Raw genomic sequence first — 16,368 nt, forward strand, 5'->3', positions numbered from 1 at the left:
ATTACTTTCTGCACACTTCATAAAACAACAACGACCCACTTTCAGAGCATGAGAAATGAAAAGTATTAAGTATTTAATCTTGAACTAAATACTTGGTTTGCCATTCACTTGACTGTGAAATAGTTAGCTTTTGTTTATTTAAATACATTAAAACTATTTTTGATATGAGTTAAGTATAATAGTTTCTAGTATATATCTGTATTTAGTAATTACTTTGCATGATTTCTTGCACGACTTGTGAGAAGTAGGTAAGTAAATAAAAACTTTGGGGAGTAGGGACATCAACCACTACCTGACGACTTATTTCAAAATACTAACATTTTTTTTTACTGGATGGGAATATACTTTGTGCTAAGGACTCGAAGACTTTACCTATACCTATTAAGCCTGATTAATAAAAAAAAGCTTGAATTAGTGCAACAAAATAATTAAATTACAATTTCATTGTTATTTACACAGTAGTAATGTCTTATTTGTAAGATTCACTTGAACGCGCCATCGTCTGTAGCACCGAAACGTACGATTTTAATTATTATGTCTACTGTACCTATTTAATGCCTTTATAATCATATATATACCTACGTGTTTAAGCGTGCATGAAAACTTAAAAAATTACAGGAGTAGAGATAAAACATAATAAAATATTTTGAATTCATCACATACCTATGCATTAAAAAATCCCTGACTGGATTAACACCGACACTAATAACAGGGTACCTATCATAGTTATTTACTTAGAGAAGTACAGGCTAGTTACGGCTAGGTAACATAAATGCATGCTGTGCCGCACTTCATACTTTGAAAAGTTGAAACTTAGATAATATTAATTGGGTAGAATTTTCAGAATAATACAAAATAAATTTAATAAACGTGTACCTATTTCAGAATCCCAACAGACTGGTATACAAATATTTCATGTACCTACATTTATTTATACAATCAAATGCATGGTATAGAATGCATGGCACTTAGAAATACTATTTAGTTTACTTAGTTTTTGTAAATATGTACTTTATAAACAATTAATTACTCAAAAAACGTTATTTAACATAAGATCAGATTTTAACAAACATTATCCTTTCTAGGCTGCAAGGACAACGAAAGACAGTGCCGCTCGGGTCAATGCATCCTAGAAAACCAATTTTGCAACGGAGTCCGTGACTGTACGGACAACTCAGACGAAGAAAACTGTATCACTCCCGCTCCTTCGTTTGACCAGTTTGCTACTACGAGTACATGGAGGCCACCACCCGAGTACACCACCACCTTCCGGCCGGCACCGGAATACCCGCCGCGCCCGGACTACAACCCGCAACCAGCTTATCCCCCACGCCCCGATTACACCCAGCGCCCGAGCTATCCCCAGTACCCGAGCTACACCCCGCGACCGGAATATCCCCGGCGCCCGTATGAGCCTGCGACGAATGTTGACAATTCTGGAGGTATGTGGTTTTAGCGTCTACACAATAATAATTATAAGTGCAAAATATCCCAAATAAGTAAATGCGTATTACGTTGCATTTCTAAGTAATCTATCACTGAAAGTGAAAATGTAACAATACTCGTAGTTAAATACCCAAACCAATGCTACAACTAGACGGGCTGCACTTATGCTGCGTGATTCGTATTACAGTTACATATATGTGTATACAAACATTTACATCTCTCTCATATATTTTTGAGGTATTTCCATTCCCTGTACTAAATTAATAACAAAATACAGGGAGGAAAAAAAAATTACCTATATTACCTGTGCCATGCGATAATCAATCATCTTAGTTGTTAACCTATGTGCCTCACTTTAGGTTGCGATAGAAATCAATTTCGTTGCGAGAACGGCCCATGCATAGACGCATATCGACGATGTGATGGTCACCGAGACTGTCCGCGAGACGACAGCGATGAACTTGATTGTCCACCCAACAGTAAGAAGCAGGAATAAATAGCACTTAGTGTTGCGATTCTATTAACACTTGACAAGTACCATAACCTGCATTACTTCTATTAACCATTAATAAAACCATAACAGCTGTCTTACAATTAATAATTACTGAATGTGAGCTACTGAACTAGGGCTTCGGACTGCCACAATACTGACAAAATAATGTACTACATTTAGCTGGAAGGAAATTCTCTAGCGTTACAGACGGTACAGACGAACCAAGCGCTAAGGGCCGGTGCAACCCGACTGCAACTTGTATGGGAACTGCGCGTTGACGTTGCAGTAAGCGTGCAGTTCCTATACAAATTGCAGTCGGGCTGCAGTCCGTCTGTATCGGCCCTAAGTGATTTATCAACCTAAATAATTATAAACTTACAGTACTTACCTAAGCAGTGCCTCATCACGCACGACAACCGTAGCCGTAACAAAACATCTAAATTTACACAATATAAACGAATTTTTTTAAAATGAGTTATGACTGTTATGCGTGGTTGGTGGGGCAAAACAACTAGTCAATAAAAAGTAACATAAAAGTCTTACTTGGGTTGGCGTCTTACAAGGGGTTAATAATAAATTAATATTTCGTCATAGAGCTACTTAGCTAAAATTATACTTTCAAATAGTACATTTTGTAAAAAAATGATTCTTGTAATAAAAACAAAAGGCCATAGTCGGTTTTCCATAGTAAGTTGGCCCTTAAGTCAATTTGATTCGGGGTTTTTTTTGTGAGTACCTCTTATGGTGAAGGATATTTTTGCTGAGTATCAACATCCTACTAGTGACAGTTTTTGACTTATGATTTTATTATTTTTTTTCTTTAATGTATTGTTTTTCGGGATGTATTCAAGCAGTGTGCTTCAATTTTTAAAATAGTGTTCTTTATTTAAGTATGCATCGATACTCAAAAAACGAATACCAGTTGTCATATAAAAAAAGGAAAAATAAATAAAACAAAAATAAAACATTTTTTTTATGTCGTTGTGAAGTAGTGACACCTCTAATATTGTTTTCTAGTTGTAGGCCAGACATTGGGCTACTACTTGCCTAAATATCAACATTTTCCAAACGGTACTTCCTGTCAAAAATTAGCAATGTGTGTGGTCAAGTTCTGTACTCCATCGGTGTTTTTCAATGTAGTCAATGTGGCCAGACGGCCTACAACTAGAAAAAAAAAATTAGAGGTGTCACTACTTCACAACGATATTAAAAAAAATTTTTATTTTTGTTTTATTTATTTTTCCTTTTTTTTTATATGACAACTGGTATTCGTTTTATGAGTATCGATGCATACCTAAATAAATAACACTATTTAAAAAATTTAAGCAAATCGCTCGAATACATCCCGAAAAACAATACATTAAAGAAAAAAAATAATAAAATCATAAGTCAAAAACTGTCACTAGTAGGATGTTGATACTCAGCAAAAATATCCTTCACCATAAGAGGTACTCACAAAAAAAACCCCGAATCAAATTGACTTAAGGGCCAACTTACTATGGAAAACCGACTATGGCCTTTGAATCGCAAGAACATTTCTTAACAAATAACAATTGATTTTGGTTAATGACACGTAAAATAGACTACCTAAACCTAAACCTTGTGTATGTTTTGCGTTTGCACACATTTGGTATAACTAAACCCAAACACTACCTAACTGTATTTCTGTTTTAATCTATCTTAATATTACACCTACTAATTGTAATATTAAATGCCTCGTAACTACATGCTTTAAACTGATGATGAATAATCATCAATAATCTCCCACCCGTGTATATTATAAATTCATTTATCGACATTTATTCTACCTGTATGGACATCATAATTACCCTGTAAGAGTGATAAATATTAAGGTACGTCTAAGCCTACGCGGACTTTGACGTGTTATGGTGAAACTTCCATACTCATTTTAAGTATAGGTACCTACTCGTAATATGCAAACTCTGTGCACAGTGGAATGACAACCACGTAGTTATTTATAAGAAGGATTGCTATAAGAAAACTGCAGTAGGAATGTTGGTGGTGCTGCGAACCCACGTATGTAATGTGATTTTGATAGTGTATGAATGACGTTCCCACTCTTTTCCTCTGCTATAATTTACGAGATCAGTAGTAGACTTTGCTTCATATTCTCTGTATTACCTACTACTTACATGCAGGTAGTTTAACAAGGAACAAGAGTATATTTTTACAAGCTTTTATTTAACTTGCTCTGTTAGTATATGAGTTAGTGTGTCGCTATTTTGCATACCTATACATTTAATCGTATGACATTGCAATATTACGATGTCATGGAGCTGATCTGATGATGGAGAAAGGAGGTAGCCATGGGAACCCTGTGATAAACTAACGCAAACTAATTCTGTTTGGAGTTGTTAGGATTGTCTCTATGAGTTGCCCGTGGAAAGATAAGTTCAGTCAGCGATAAAAGCTCGTACCAAAAAGGAAGTTAATAATAAAAATACACCCATGCGTAACATCACACTTTAACTTGGTTGTGGATAATATTCTGAAGTCTAAATTTTCAGTCACAGATGACATAATACCTTTAAAGATTATTCTTAATTTCATTTTATGTTACCAGTTATTGAGATTTAAGAATTATTGCACGTCAAAGTTTTATTTTTATTTTGTCACTGGTACACTCAGTGATCACCGAATCATCGAACAGGGCCGTGTTGCATAATAAACTACAACTGATATTACAAGCGGAACTCCTTTTCTAACTTCACCTATTAGAAAAGGAGTTCCGCTTGTAATCTTAGTTGTAGTTTATTATGCAACATGGCCTAGGTCGATATAATAATAATAAAAAATCACGACCATTGATACTTTCTAATTGGTTCATTATGTGTATTTGTGTTAAATATGTCGTTTTGTTGTTTTATTTCAGGTCCCGCTGCTTTAGACCTAAAAACGTATCCTACTGCACAGGCTGTACGCTACGGTAAGACAATTTCAAGTGGAAACTTTCTTTTATTAGAGTAATATGAAATTAAATTAAATATGTAGGGTATACAAAAATGTAGACTTAGATATATATGATGTTTGTGTTTTGAAGTAAATTCTTGATATCTTTTTCGTACACTAAGACCAGGACATCAGGTGAGCCATGTGTAGGTGGAGGCAAAAGGTACTCTAAAATATGAATTACTATAAATATACTTAGTGACTTACATATAGTCACTCAAAAAATATATGAATTTGATCCTCTAGAAATATTTCTTGCAGTTTTGGGTTTAAAACTGGTTAAAACTTAAAACCAGCTTCAGTTGCAAATATCAATGTCCACTTACGGTAATGGTTAAGTACTTAGTCTAATTAAGTCCCCGATGGTGATGGGTTATCTAATATATAATAAATATATGTACAGTATGTGCTTTGGCAATATCTAGTTCTGTACTGCCAGTATTCCCTAATAGTGACGTTTATTTAACATGTAGACTGATATTGCCAGTGCCAATAATGTAGAGCGTAAGTATTAATATATTTTTGTATTATATCAATTATTGTGTTGTCTATTATATGGCCAAAGAAATAAAATAAACAGTGTAGTTACCTAGTCATATTATCTGGTGCCCAACTTCCATATTTTTATAAATCACTTATACTTATATTTACGTGATATTTACATTTTGTTGTGTTAGTTAGTACTAGATTTTGCTGTACTTGAATTAAATATATTTATGTGCATCAAAAGATAACGCATCAAACAAAACAGCGCAATATTTGAAAAAAGGTACGAGTATTAATTCATATTTTTTTACTTATAGGAAAATACATAACCTACCTATATATTATTTTGATGTAGCGAATCCTTTAGGATCCAACGGGAAGAACATTTAAGCACGAATAATAAAAGGATTTTTATCTACTTGGGCCCTACTTTAGATAATTAATAACCGTCAAAAGATAATGGGATTAACAATTCATTTTTTTAATGACAACGATAAAAGCTTAATTTTTTACGTCTTTAGATAGACGTTAAGTTTTAACATACCTCAATAGCTTGGAATTTCAGAAATGAAGTTCTGCTCTTACCATTTTGCATAACTACTTATTTAACAATGGTACCTAACTATTTTGCAGTTACCTGCGATAATATTTTACCGAACAAAGAGCTTTTCCCGGTTAGATACTACTCCAGGTATTACAATATATGTACCTACTTATAATAACTATGATGACTTTTTCTGGTGTTAATGACAATGCTCAGGAAATTGGACGTGGACTTGAACTGTAATAATTTTGTCTGTTATTTTATTTCATGGTGGTGGAACAGCCAAATATCAAAGTGGTGAGTCAGTGTGCCTAATAACTTTGGGTACTAAAGCGTGCTTTGTGGGTTTTACTGAACTTGACGCAACTTCAATATTACATACCTAAACCAGCAAAGTAAGAAATGTCTGAGGTCACATGTAATTGTCGTCTGAGGCGATGCCGAGGACGGCAAACATGTGATCTGAAGCTTTCTTATTTACTGGCCGGGGTGTCTATACTATTTTTCTTTTCGACGTAGGCGGAAAGCGGCAACTTCGTTTAGCGCAGCGGGCCGAAAGTTGACGCTTTCCGGCCGGAGAAGAGAAAAATATATTTCCATGCCATTCATCAATTTGATTTCAAAGGAATGGAAGTGCATCTTTGTTAAGGGTTTCATTAATGAAGACATTAACTTACTCTGTTCGTTAAAAGAGGTCGCTAGGGGATGAGGCTTACCATATTACCTACTTACTATTTTACAGAAAACTCATCCTCTGGATCATGCTATGATGAAAACATTGAACGAGGCTAGAAGCACTTATTGTATGCCAATCATTTTATTGTTCTCATATTCCATTGATAGTTATCTTCTCGTAGCACTTTAAGGAACAAGGGATTTATACAAAAATATAATTGAGTTTGATTTACAGTCTAATCTAATTAAATTATGTGAAATCGTTCTAGATATACATATATAGTCTAGAAAAATATTTTATTGTTATTTCCTCTTTAAATACTTCAGATTATGGATTAATGTATATGAGAACAATTTAAAAATCAGTTTCAAGTCATATTTTGTCATCGGAAAATAACAAACACTCCATTGGGATTCCATTTTTACCGCATTGAGATGATAGAAATATTATAAAATAACTAAATGGGTTCTAATTGCATGGTACGAATATTTACTCAACACGCCACTAGGTACCTAAATACATGTAATTGCTGACCAACAGGATTTTACTTTTTTAACAATAACAATAAAACTACAACAATTATAGCCTGACAACAGTTTATTTAACCCTGAGGTAGTGTCGCTGCAAACAGCTTACGTATGGCAATAATGTGCGTACGTCATGTATAGTCGGGGTAGTGGGCATTGGCTTCATGTTGATACTCGTATAATGTCAGAAACATTGCTTACAGAGAATTCGGTTCTTTCAATTTACCTATTCGTCAAAATCTGATTTTGAATATTCAATATTATTATATTCTTCGTTTTCTTACTCTGACGAAGTCTGATTTTCATCAGATGTTGTGTCGCTTTCAGGACCACCAACCTCGATTATAAAACATTCAGTCTCCAAATCGATTATAGGATTTTTATCGTCGATCTACCTTAAATGAAATATTAAAGTTCAAACCTAACAACTAACCAGTTCAATAAAACCGCACTATAAAATGTCAATACCGGTCATGTCAACAACCAACTTTAAAACATTGTTTATTGGAATGCTATGTAATCCTTCGTCTTTTTTTAAGCTGTAAGTATTTGATTGCATTCACTACAATTTTTTTCGCATCTTTGGTAATTTTTTTTGGCATTTTTGTTATAAAAGCGTTTATATTTGAATATATTCGTAGATATTTTCCGTTTGTTTACATCGGTGACATTCGATGACATCCAACGTTCGTTGTCAAAGAGGACTTGTTGCCAGTAAAAGAAATTAGTACCATTGAAAATCCGCAAAATGGCGAGGGTCAAATAAACTGTTGTCAGGCTTTAACAAGATTGGTTTTTACCTAACTGTAAAATGTGAGAGTGAGTTCATTTACTAATCACTAGTTCAATAAATACGTGTCGAATGAAATCGGAAGATTAGTAAGGTAAATTTATTTGGGTACTTATATTTTCAGTGGGGGTTTACAAGGTTGTAATCGCAGATGGTGTACGCCATCCATGTCCCCAAGGACATAAACATTTCACCTTTGATTTTTAATATAAGGTTTTCAATTATATAAGTACTCGAAGCATTTGATCTTATTATTTTAATTAAATAATAATATTAGAAATTTCAAGGTTGTATACTAATATAATACATGTAGTCGTTTGTGAAACTCATTTGCAAGCTTTATTAATCTATCCACATACTCGTCCTTATTTTTCCAGATTTTATAAGATTTAAAATACATGTATTTTAAGGTGGCGGAAAAGTATTGTAGATAATTATCACCATTTCGTATTATAGTAATAATGTTTTAATATACTAATTTGTTATTAAGTATCGCAAATACAAATAATATGCGGACAGAAGGTATGCAAAACAATGAAATATATTAATAGTAACTACACGTAGTACACCTACTTAATTCACTTCGACATTACCCAGATTAAGGTAAGTTATAATTGTATATTATATTATTCACACACAATTTTATTAACAGTTAAAAACAAGTCAATTCATAATAGTTCGTCCACACAACAGAACACACTTTACATTATATATGTTTGCTCTTAATTATTATTAATTATTTTCAGGACTTATATTTTTAACATTTTTAAATTACAATAGTAAGAAAATACAAAAAAAAATACTGTTTATTCTCTTAGGTAGGTACTCTAAAATGACCTCATACTCACGAAAACTATACTGGAACCAATTCGCTTGGCGCTGACGCTTGTAGCGTCGACCGAATTCGTTCGTTTGGAGTAGGTATTGTTTGTGGGCCTGCCTCAGTCTGTTAATTCTCATGTCATCATTAGACTAGGGTGTTTATTTTGCATGTGCTAATGACGTATTATAATTGAATGGGATACGCTCGAGTTCATGTAAAAGTATAAAAATGATTTAAAACAAGATTATCTATTTGAATTTTAATATATATTTAAATAAAACCACGATAAAATTGTGTTAAGTTAGGTCATAGTATTTTATATACCTAATATATGCGCTTATACAGCCCGTTAATGCTTGTGATCTTGGGTATATCATCGGGTTGGACACGGTGCAAGTGTAGCAGATTTGACGGAAGCTCTCTGCAGGTGGCGACGTGGTGTTCCAATGCCGTGACGAAGGCCCCCTGCGCGCACCAGTCAGGTGGACACGAGAAGGCGGCAGGCCACTGAAGCCAGGCTCTACCGATGTTAATGGAAGGCTCGAAATGATTAAAGTGTCTGTGAGTACAGTTCGTATTTACCTATGTTTTGTCAAGTGCTGGGATTCGTTTCGTGGAAGCTTGTAACTTGTGATAAACTACTCTAAGTACGAAGAAATTCGTACATGTTCCTATCTTATGATATTGCTGTCCCGCTCGCACAGTAGCATTGACCGTCATCATTACACATCGGTAACTCGTGGCATTTAGGTAGCACTTAAAATATTAGTGATGAGCACACATCGGTAACTCGTGGCACTTGACTGCAGTTTCTAACAGACTAGTGATGTGACAATGTTCTTCCTATACGAGTCGAGAAAAAGAAACCACTAAATAAAAAAAGGAATTAATTAAACTAATCTTTTAAGTGCTACCTAAATGTCACGAGTTACCGATGTGTAGTCATCATCGGCCGGACAGCAATATAATGTGTTGGTACCTATATCTTTTTACCTCATTTTATTTTGACTCATGAAAAGGCACCAGATATTTTATTTATGTGTCTTTATACCATGGTTGCTCGTTCCAATTAGGTACCTATAAATAATTTATGTTATTTATTTTATACAGCCTTCGGATAGCGGTGTATATGTTTGCCGAGCTTATAGTTACGATGGTTCACCCGGATCAGAAATAAGAGTCACATTGACTGTAGAAAATCCAAGTAAGTATATATTATTTACTCTCTCGATTTTACATATCATTCAGTTTTTCTTATGTGTTCTTTATTCTTATTCTTATTTTTCAGCAACAACGGTTAGGCCGCAGTTCGTGGGTTGCCAACCCAACGAAGCTACTTGTGCTAGCGGACAATGTATTCCAAAATCTGCGGTTTGTGACGGCAAATTTGATTGTTCTGACCAATCCGATGAAGAAACTTGTCGTAAGTATTATTCGTTCTTACAATACATATAGGCAGTGGCGGATTTGCAGTCCCCAGGCCCTGGTAGCCGCCCCTTTCTCAGCACCCATCATATTGACAAAATTTTGAGTTATTTGTTGTTATCATCAGCGAATTTTTTGTCACAATTTGCCGCCCCCAATAAACCTGCTGCCCGGGCCCGGGCCTACTTGGCCATAGGGCAAATCCGCCATGACGCGCCACTGCATATAGGTAAAGTTTATAAATGCACGCAATTTGTTAGAAAGATCTGCCGAATCTGGATCTGATCGTACCTTTATTGACTATGTTATTTTTAGACGAAAACGGTTTATGCGAGCCTAATCAATTCCGTTGCGATAACCGGCGATGCGTCCTTAAGTCGTGGATCTGTGACTCTGAAGACGACTGCGGTGACGGGTCGGATGAGCGCGGTTGCGGCGCGGCGCGGCCTGGCGAAACCTGCTCGCAATCTGAGTTCCGTTGCAGTGACAACCAGTGCATACCGAAAAGTTTCCACTGTGACAACCATCCCGACTGTTCCGACGGAGGCGATGAGATATGCAGTTAGTAAACCTTAATTACGATAAAACGCTTATTTCTCCTTAATTACTGCTCGTTTCATTATTTATACTCGCATAATATTTATATTATATCTGCCCTTTACCGAAACTGAAGAAGTCATGTATTTTTTATTTATTTACTCAGTTAATATCACCATACGAAAACTGCCTCAGCCGTCACACGTGCAGTTAAATCCAGGAGAGTCGCTGAGGCTCGAGTGCGAAGCCGTCGGTATACCAGTCCCCTTCATAAACTGGCGTCTCAACTGGGGACATGTCCCTGCCAAGTGCACATCTACCAGCATCAATGGTACCGGCGTCCTGTCTTGTCCTAACATGCAGGTAACTGTTATCTATTTATACCTACACATAATATTATAGTAGCTGACATACAGCTACTCTACTACTTTTTATAATCCAATGTACATCATAATTTCGAACATAATGGCAACCCGTCGACATTTCTCGCCAGCGTTGTGTCGATTTTGTATGAAAGTTCCACCTCACCATAGGTAAAACATTCCACTGTTTAGATATATTTACCTTACCTAGAGGCTCTAAGTTATAGATTACATAAGCAGCAGTGGTGAAAATTATTGTTGGCAGATTTAAATTGTAATGTATTGTATAATGCATCATTTATGTCATATATTCAGCCGGAAGACAGTGGGGCCTACTCCTGCGAGGCAGTTAACAACAGGGCGACGGCTTTCGGCGCTCTTGACGCTATAGTCAACGTCGACCGCACCTCTATTTGCCCTAGTGGATATTTCAACAGGTTAGCACTTACTGGATAATACAGCAAACATGCAAATGACGACATGTAAATACAAAGTACATTATTCCAACAACAACAAGTCTCGCGCAACTTAGGTAAAACAGGGTACCTATTTGTTATATTGAACGTACACCTTTTTTCACCTGCGCTGCGCAAGCCTTGTTACCCCTTCTCACTAGGGGTATAGTTTATAAAGATTTGCCGAGTATTATTTCGTTTAAAGTGTTGGATGGCAGTTGCTTTTGTAAAGTGCCTATCTACCTATTCTTCGAATTAGCTTACCAAAATTTATCTGCGGGCTATTTTAGGATGCAATGGAGACAGTGGAAAGATTAAGTAGATTATACCTTATTACTTATTATTTAAAATTATGTCGGTTTTCAGCGAAGCGCGTTCGCCAAGTGAATGCATCCGCTGCTTCTGTTTCGGGGAGTCCACTCAGTGCAAGAGCGCGGATCTGTTCATCTACAACATGCCCACGCCGCTGGGCGAGGGCGGCACGCGGTTGGTCGGCGTTCAGCAGGAGCCCAACGGTGGGGTACGCCGCACCAACAATCCCGTTGACCAGTACTACTTCCAACCTCTTAGGAACGGCGCTACGGTAAGATAAAGTCTAGCAAATTAAGTCATTCGTCGTGTAGTGGTTAATTGTAAAGTAAACAAAATAGGTGTACCTGTAAAAGTAAACGACGTGTCCTATTAGTGACTTTTGCGCATGGGAAAAACATTAGAAAATTTAAGGAAACTGAACAACCTTACTGAATAATCTAACATAAAACTAAATAAAATGTAAATATAGGTACAGTCGACGTCACAGATATGTTTACATTTTTCGCCTTATTACAAGGGAGTAAGGTGCAAATGTGTAAACATATCTTTGACGTCCACTGTACAGTCTGTACAGTCGAAACTTAAACTACTTAAAAACTAAAAATCTATATCTAAAGGGAAAAACAAATATTAATATATACTATATACCTACACTGAGAGAAACGATGCAAATGTCTATGCATGAAGGTTCGACCATGTGATTGTTCGACCTTTAGTTTATTATTTCAAACGAAAACTAGCTGATTAGCATTATACTCTTGTTTTTATTATAATATCCGTTAATAACTTTCCTTATAAAAGTTATAAATCAAAGCAGCAGAAAAACGTATAAATTATTTCTATCAACTAATTTTGTTTACTATGTCTTTCTATTCTACAGATCACCAAACTGCAAGTGCAGGGCTACCCCACATCGACGGACTCCTTCCCGTACTTGACTCTACCGGAGTCCTACAACGGCAACCAGCTCACCTCCTACGGAGGCTACATCAGATATACACTAACGCCTCAATCTGCGAGACCAAACACAGGCTATGACAGCAGAATGCCAGACGTCATTATTCAGGTAAAATTTGTTTAAAATTAACGATTACACTTAATACGATTTTTAAGATTTTTTTTAACGGCCTCCTAGCCTAGTCGGTAGTGACCCTGCCTACGAAGCAGGAGGTCCAGGGTTCGAATCCTGGTAAAGGCATTTATTTGTCTGTTCATCACAAATTTCTAGAGACTGAGCTGAAAGGATAATGTTATCTAAGTGATCTACAATCGAGTTATTATAATCGTAAAGCTGAAGTAACAAGTAAAATAAAATCACTAAAATGAAATATTTTTATATCAGTGACAACCCTACAAAGATATTTACATTTATATTGACACATGTCATGTCATACAATAGGATCTACTTGCTAGGGTTGTAACATACAGATTTATGCACTAATGTTTAACAAACTGTATCTCTAAAACGGTAAGAAATATTAACGTGATTAATAAGTGAAAAATAAAGTACGTAGCCTAAAAAATTCCCCGTTTGCGTAAAAGTCCTTCGTTCTGTTCCACCCGATATATATATGTATATTATATATAATAATATCGTCGTCTAGTACCCACTACACAAGCCTTATTGAGCTTACTGTGGGACTAGGTCGATCTGTGTAAAATTGTCCTATAATATTTTAAAAATATTTTTAAAAATTTAAGGTATAGAGGATTCGTGATTGTGACATGATGAGTAGTAATTATCAAAACTTCCTAAAGCTGAGAAATAATATCAAAAAATATATCGGGGCTTTGTATCTGACACCGAACGTGCTTATGACATTTTTAGAACTTAAAATATTAAGAAAAAATAGACGAGGGTAAAAAATATGACAATTGAGTAAATAATACAAACTAGAATTATAATATTCCAGGGCAAATACGAAACTCTAATTTATCACCGCGGCCGCAGCGACCCGAGGGCCACCAGGGTCGAAGTTCGCTTAGCGCAAGGTGGGTGGCAGAAGGCTACTCCGAACGGACTCGAGCTAGCCACCAGAGAAGATGTCATGATGGCGTAAGTCACATCTCAACTTGAAGAGTTCTCAAAAACTAATTGATACGAATATCTAAACAAATGTTTTATATTTTTATTTTAGATTGGACAACGTAGAGATGATATTATTGCGAGCGAGCGTGAACGGTGTGGGGGTCAACATTACCGAGTTCTCTATGGAATCAGCTCAAACCATTAATTCGGGCTTGGGCGCTGCCAATCTCGTTGAAGAATGCTCTTGCCCTCCTGGTTATGACGGACTTTCTTGTGAGGTACCTACATACAAAATCTTAAAATAGGAAAGCTAATTAAAGGCGCGTAATGCCTTATGATATTTTGGATTGGATTTTCTATGGAGATAAATTTATGTAATACATAGTATTATACCTCATTTGGTGATGTATTAGTTCAGAATTTAAGCTTACGAAATCAATTTGAGAAAAAGAATAAAAATACCGATGATCTATTAAGGCCCAATGGTAAGTGATGGGGCTCGATTCAATTACAAGATATTAGCCATCGTATTTTTTTTCACTGATGCTATACGTAGGATCAAGAACGTGAAAGCGGTAATTGATTTGTTTTTGGTTTTAATACGAATATTTACGAATAAATAGGTAATGTTAAATAAAATCTAATTCAGAAATGTTCATCGGGCTACGTTCGTGAGAGTTCCGGCTTGTGGCTTGGCAACTGCGTGCGCGAAGCTCCTCGCCCGTGCCCGGCGGGCATGTACGGCAACCCGTCCAGCGGCGCAGGCTGTCAACCCTGCCCGTGCCCTCTGACCGACCGCGGCAACCAGTTCGCTCGCACCTGCTCCCTGGGACCGAGAGGACAAGTCATCTGTGATTGCGCTCCTGGGTAACTAACATACTTGCATATTTGCATAATTAAATTATACAGTTCCTTGCTTGAAATGAATAGCAATGCATCACTATCAAGAAAATAGGTAAAAACATTTGTCGGTAATTCCAAAATACTTAATGTACAAATTTCACCCCAAATATTCCAAGAATAAGTATGAGTTTTATAAAGTTTCGGAAAGCACTTAACCTATTTGTTATTTACAGTTACGAGGGTGAACGATGTGAATATTGCTCGGAGGGATACGAAGGCAACCCACTAGTCCCTGGTGACTACTGTCGACGCAAGGTCACGTCCAGCTGCAACGCCCTCGGCACCCTCCAGTCTCGTTTGCCTGACGAGTGCGAATGTAAACAAAACGTGGAAGGCCGGTTCTGCGACCAGTGCAAAGAAGGCTCATTCCACCTGTCAGCAAGCTACAAGTAAGCATTTTCTTGGTTCTGTACAACTTACTCAAAGCCTATATTGACCCCCTTATTCCTAAAATGTCCTACAAACCTCAATTAGCTAATAATCGTTTGTCTTTATCTGTCATTTTGACTTGTTTTTATAAGAAAGGGATAAAACATAATTTAACTAAATCAGGCCCGTAAAGTTTTATGAAGTCAACGGATTATAGATTTGGTTGCAGCTAGGACAGTGTTCATAGTGTTATTTGATATCAGGCACGGCTGCGCAAAATGCTTCTGTTCCGGCCTAACGAAGCAGTGCACGAGCAGCAATCTCCGCCGCAACACTACCAGCGTCACATTCAACACGCCGGAGGTCGTGGATGAAGTGAGCGTGTACCAGAGCGTGCCGCTGGGCTCGGACGGCGCCGGTCGCTACGACGCGCCGGTCGAGGCCTCCGCGCGCCCTCAGATCGTCAGCGGGGAACTGCTCCTCAATGACGTCGACAGATCGCGCAACAACATTTACTACTGGAGCTTACCTCGAAGGTATTTTTAAGGCCGGTTGAATATGAAACTCTGAATACTCTCGTATGAAATGTTTTATTGGTTTACTGGTGAGTTACAGAGGTAAACCGTCAATTTATGGTCGGTATAACTGGCTCTTAATTAACACTTCAGCCAATTTACATAATTCAACTTCTTACTGGTTATCTGGGTTTAGATATTTAAAAATCAAAATTATAGTATTGGAACAACTATACCAAATATGTATTTAAATTATTTTTCAGCTTTACCCTCGATAAAGTGACGTCATATGGCGGTTACCTGCGCTACGTACTGCGCAACGTGCCCGTCTCCGCGGACGACAACAATGCTCCTGATGTTCAGCTAATTAGCGTAAGATATTTTTTTTTTCATAACAAAGTAGCATTTTATCCACAAGAGGCCTTTGCCAATTACTTTTAATTTGATGCAAATTTTGAGTTGTTTCCTCCTGTTGTCTGATGGATTTGACTTTTAAGTGATGGTTTTGAATGATAAATCTTTACAAACGTTTTTTAGTTAGTATTTTCCTCATTAGTGTGGTAGGAAAAAAATGTGTTTTATCTCGGTAGCAAAGTTTGTTTAACCCTCGCAACTAATTTTGGAATCTTTCGCTTGCCCGAGTATCAAACTTTGCCCCCTTGTAAAACAAATCACTATTATGAGTGTAATTGAAATCAATAACTCT

At 36.6% G+C, this 16,368-nt stretch overlaps 1 protein-coding gene and 1 long non-coding RNA gene across 2 annotated transcripts in view; one reads left to right on the plus strand and one right to left on the minus strand.

Annotated features, from left to right (window-relative positions):
• LOC134804691 (basement membrane-specific heparan sulfate proteoglycan core protein-like) overlaps nt 1-16,368 on the plus strand; it is a 185,765-nt gene that overhangs the window by 143,322 nt on the left and 26,075 nt on the right. The window contains exons 19-36 of the mRNA XM_063777814.1: nt 1,086-1,442; nt 1,806-1,925; nt 4,833-4,886; nt 6,222-6,236; nt 9,183-9,316; nt 9,866-9,959; nt 10,044-10,178; nt 10,496-10,741; nt 10,884-11,080; nt 11,395-11,516; nt 11,901-12,117; nt 12,727-12,912; nt 13,760-13,902; nt 13,985-14,153; nt 14,525-14,742; nt 14,952-15,167; nt 15,411-15,683; nt 15,926-16,034. Of these exons, the coding sequence (XP_063633884.1) occupies nt 1,086-1,442; nt 1,806-1,925; nt 4,833-4,886; nt 6,222-6,236; nt 9,183-9,316; nt 9,866-9,959; nt 10,044-10,178; nt 10,496-10,741; nt 10,884-11,080; nt 11,395-11,516; nt 11,901-12,117; nt 12,727-12,912; nt 13,760-13,902; nt 13,985-14,153; nt 14,525-14,742; nt 14,952-15,167; nt 15,411-15,683; nt 15,926-16,034 (3,005 nt within the window). The remainder of the gene's footprint in view (nt 1-1,085; nt 1,443-1,805; nt 1,926-4,832; nt 4,887-6,221; nt 6,237-9,182; nt 9,317-9,865; nt 9,960-10,043; nt 10,179-10,495; nt 10,742-10,883; nt 11,081-11,394; nt 11,517-11,900; nt 12,118-12,726; nt 12,913-13,759; nt 13,903-13,984; nt 14,154-14,524; nt 14,743-14,951; nt 15,168-15,410; nt 15,684-15,925; nt 16,035-16,368) is intronic.
• Nucleotides 1-16,368, minus strand: part of LOC134804946 (uncharacterized) — a 371,780-nt gene that overhangs the window by 108,827 nt on the left and 246,585 nt on the right. The window lies entirely within an intron of this gene.

Source organism: Cydia splendana, chromosome Z (genome assembly GCF_910591565.1).
Source record: "Cydia splendana chromosome Z, ilCydSple1.2, whole genome shotgun sequence".
NCBI lineage: Eukaryota > Metazoa > Arthropoda > Insecta > Lepidoptera > Tortricidae > Cydia > Cydia splendana.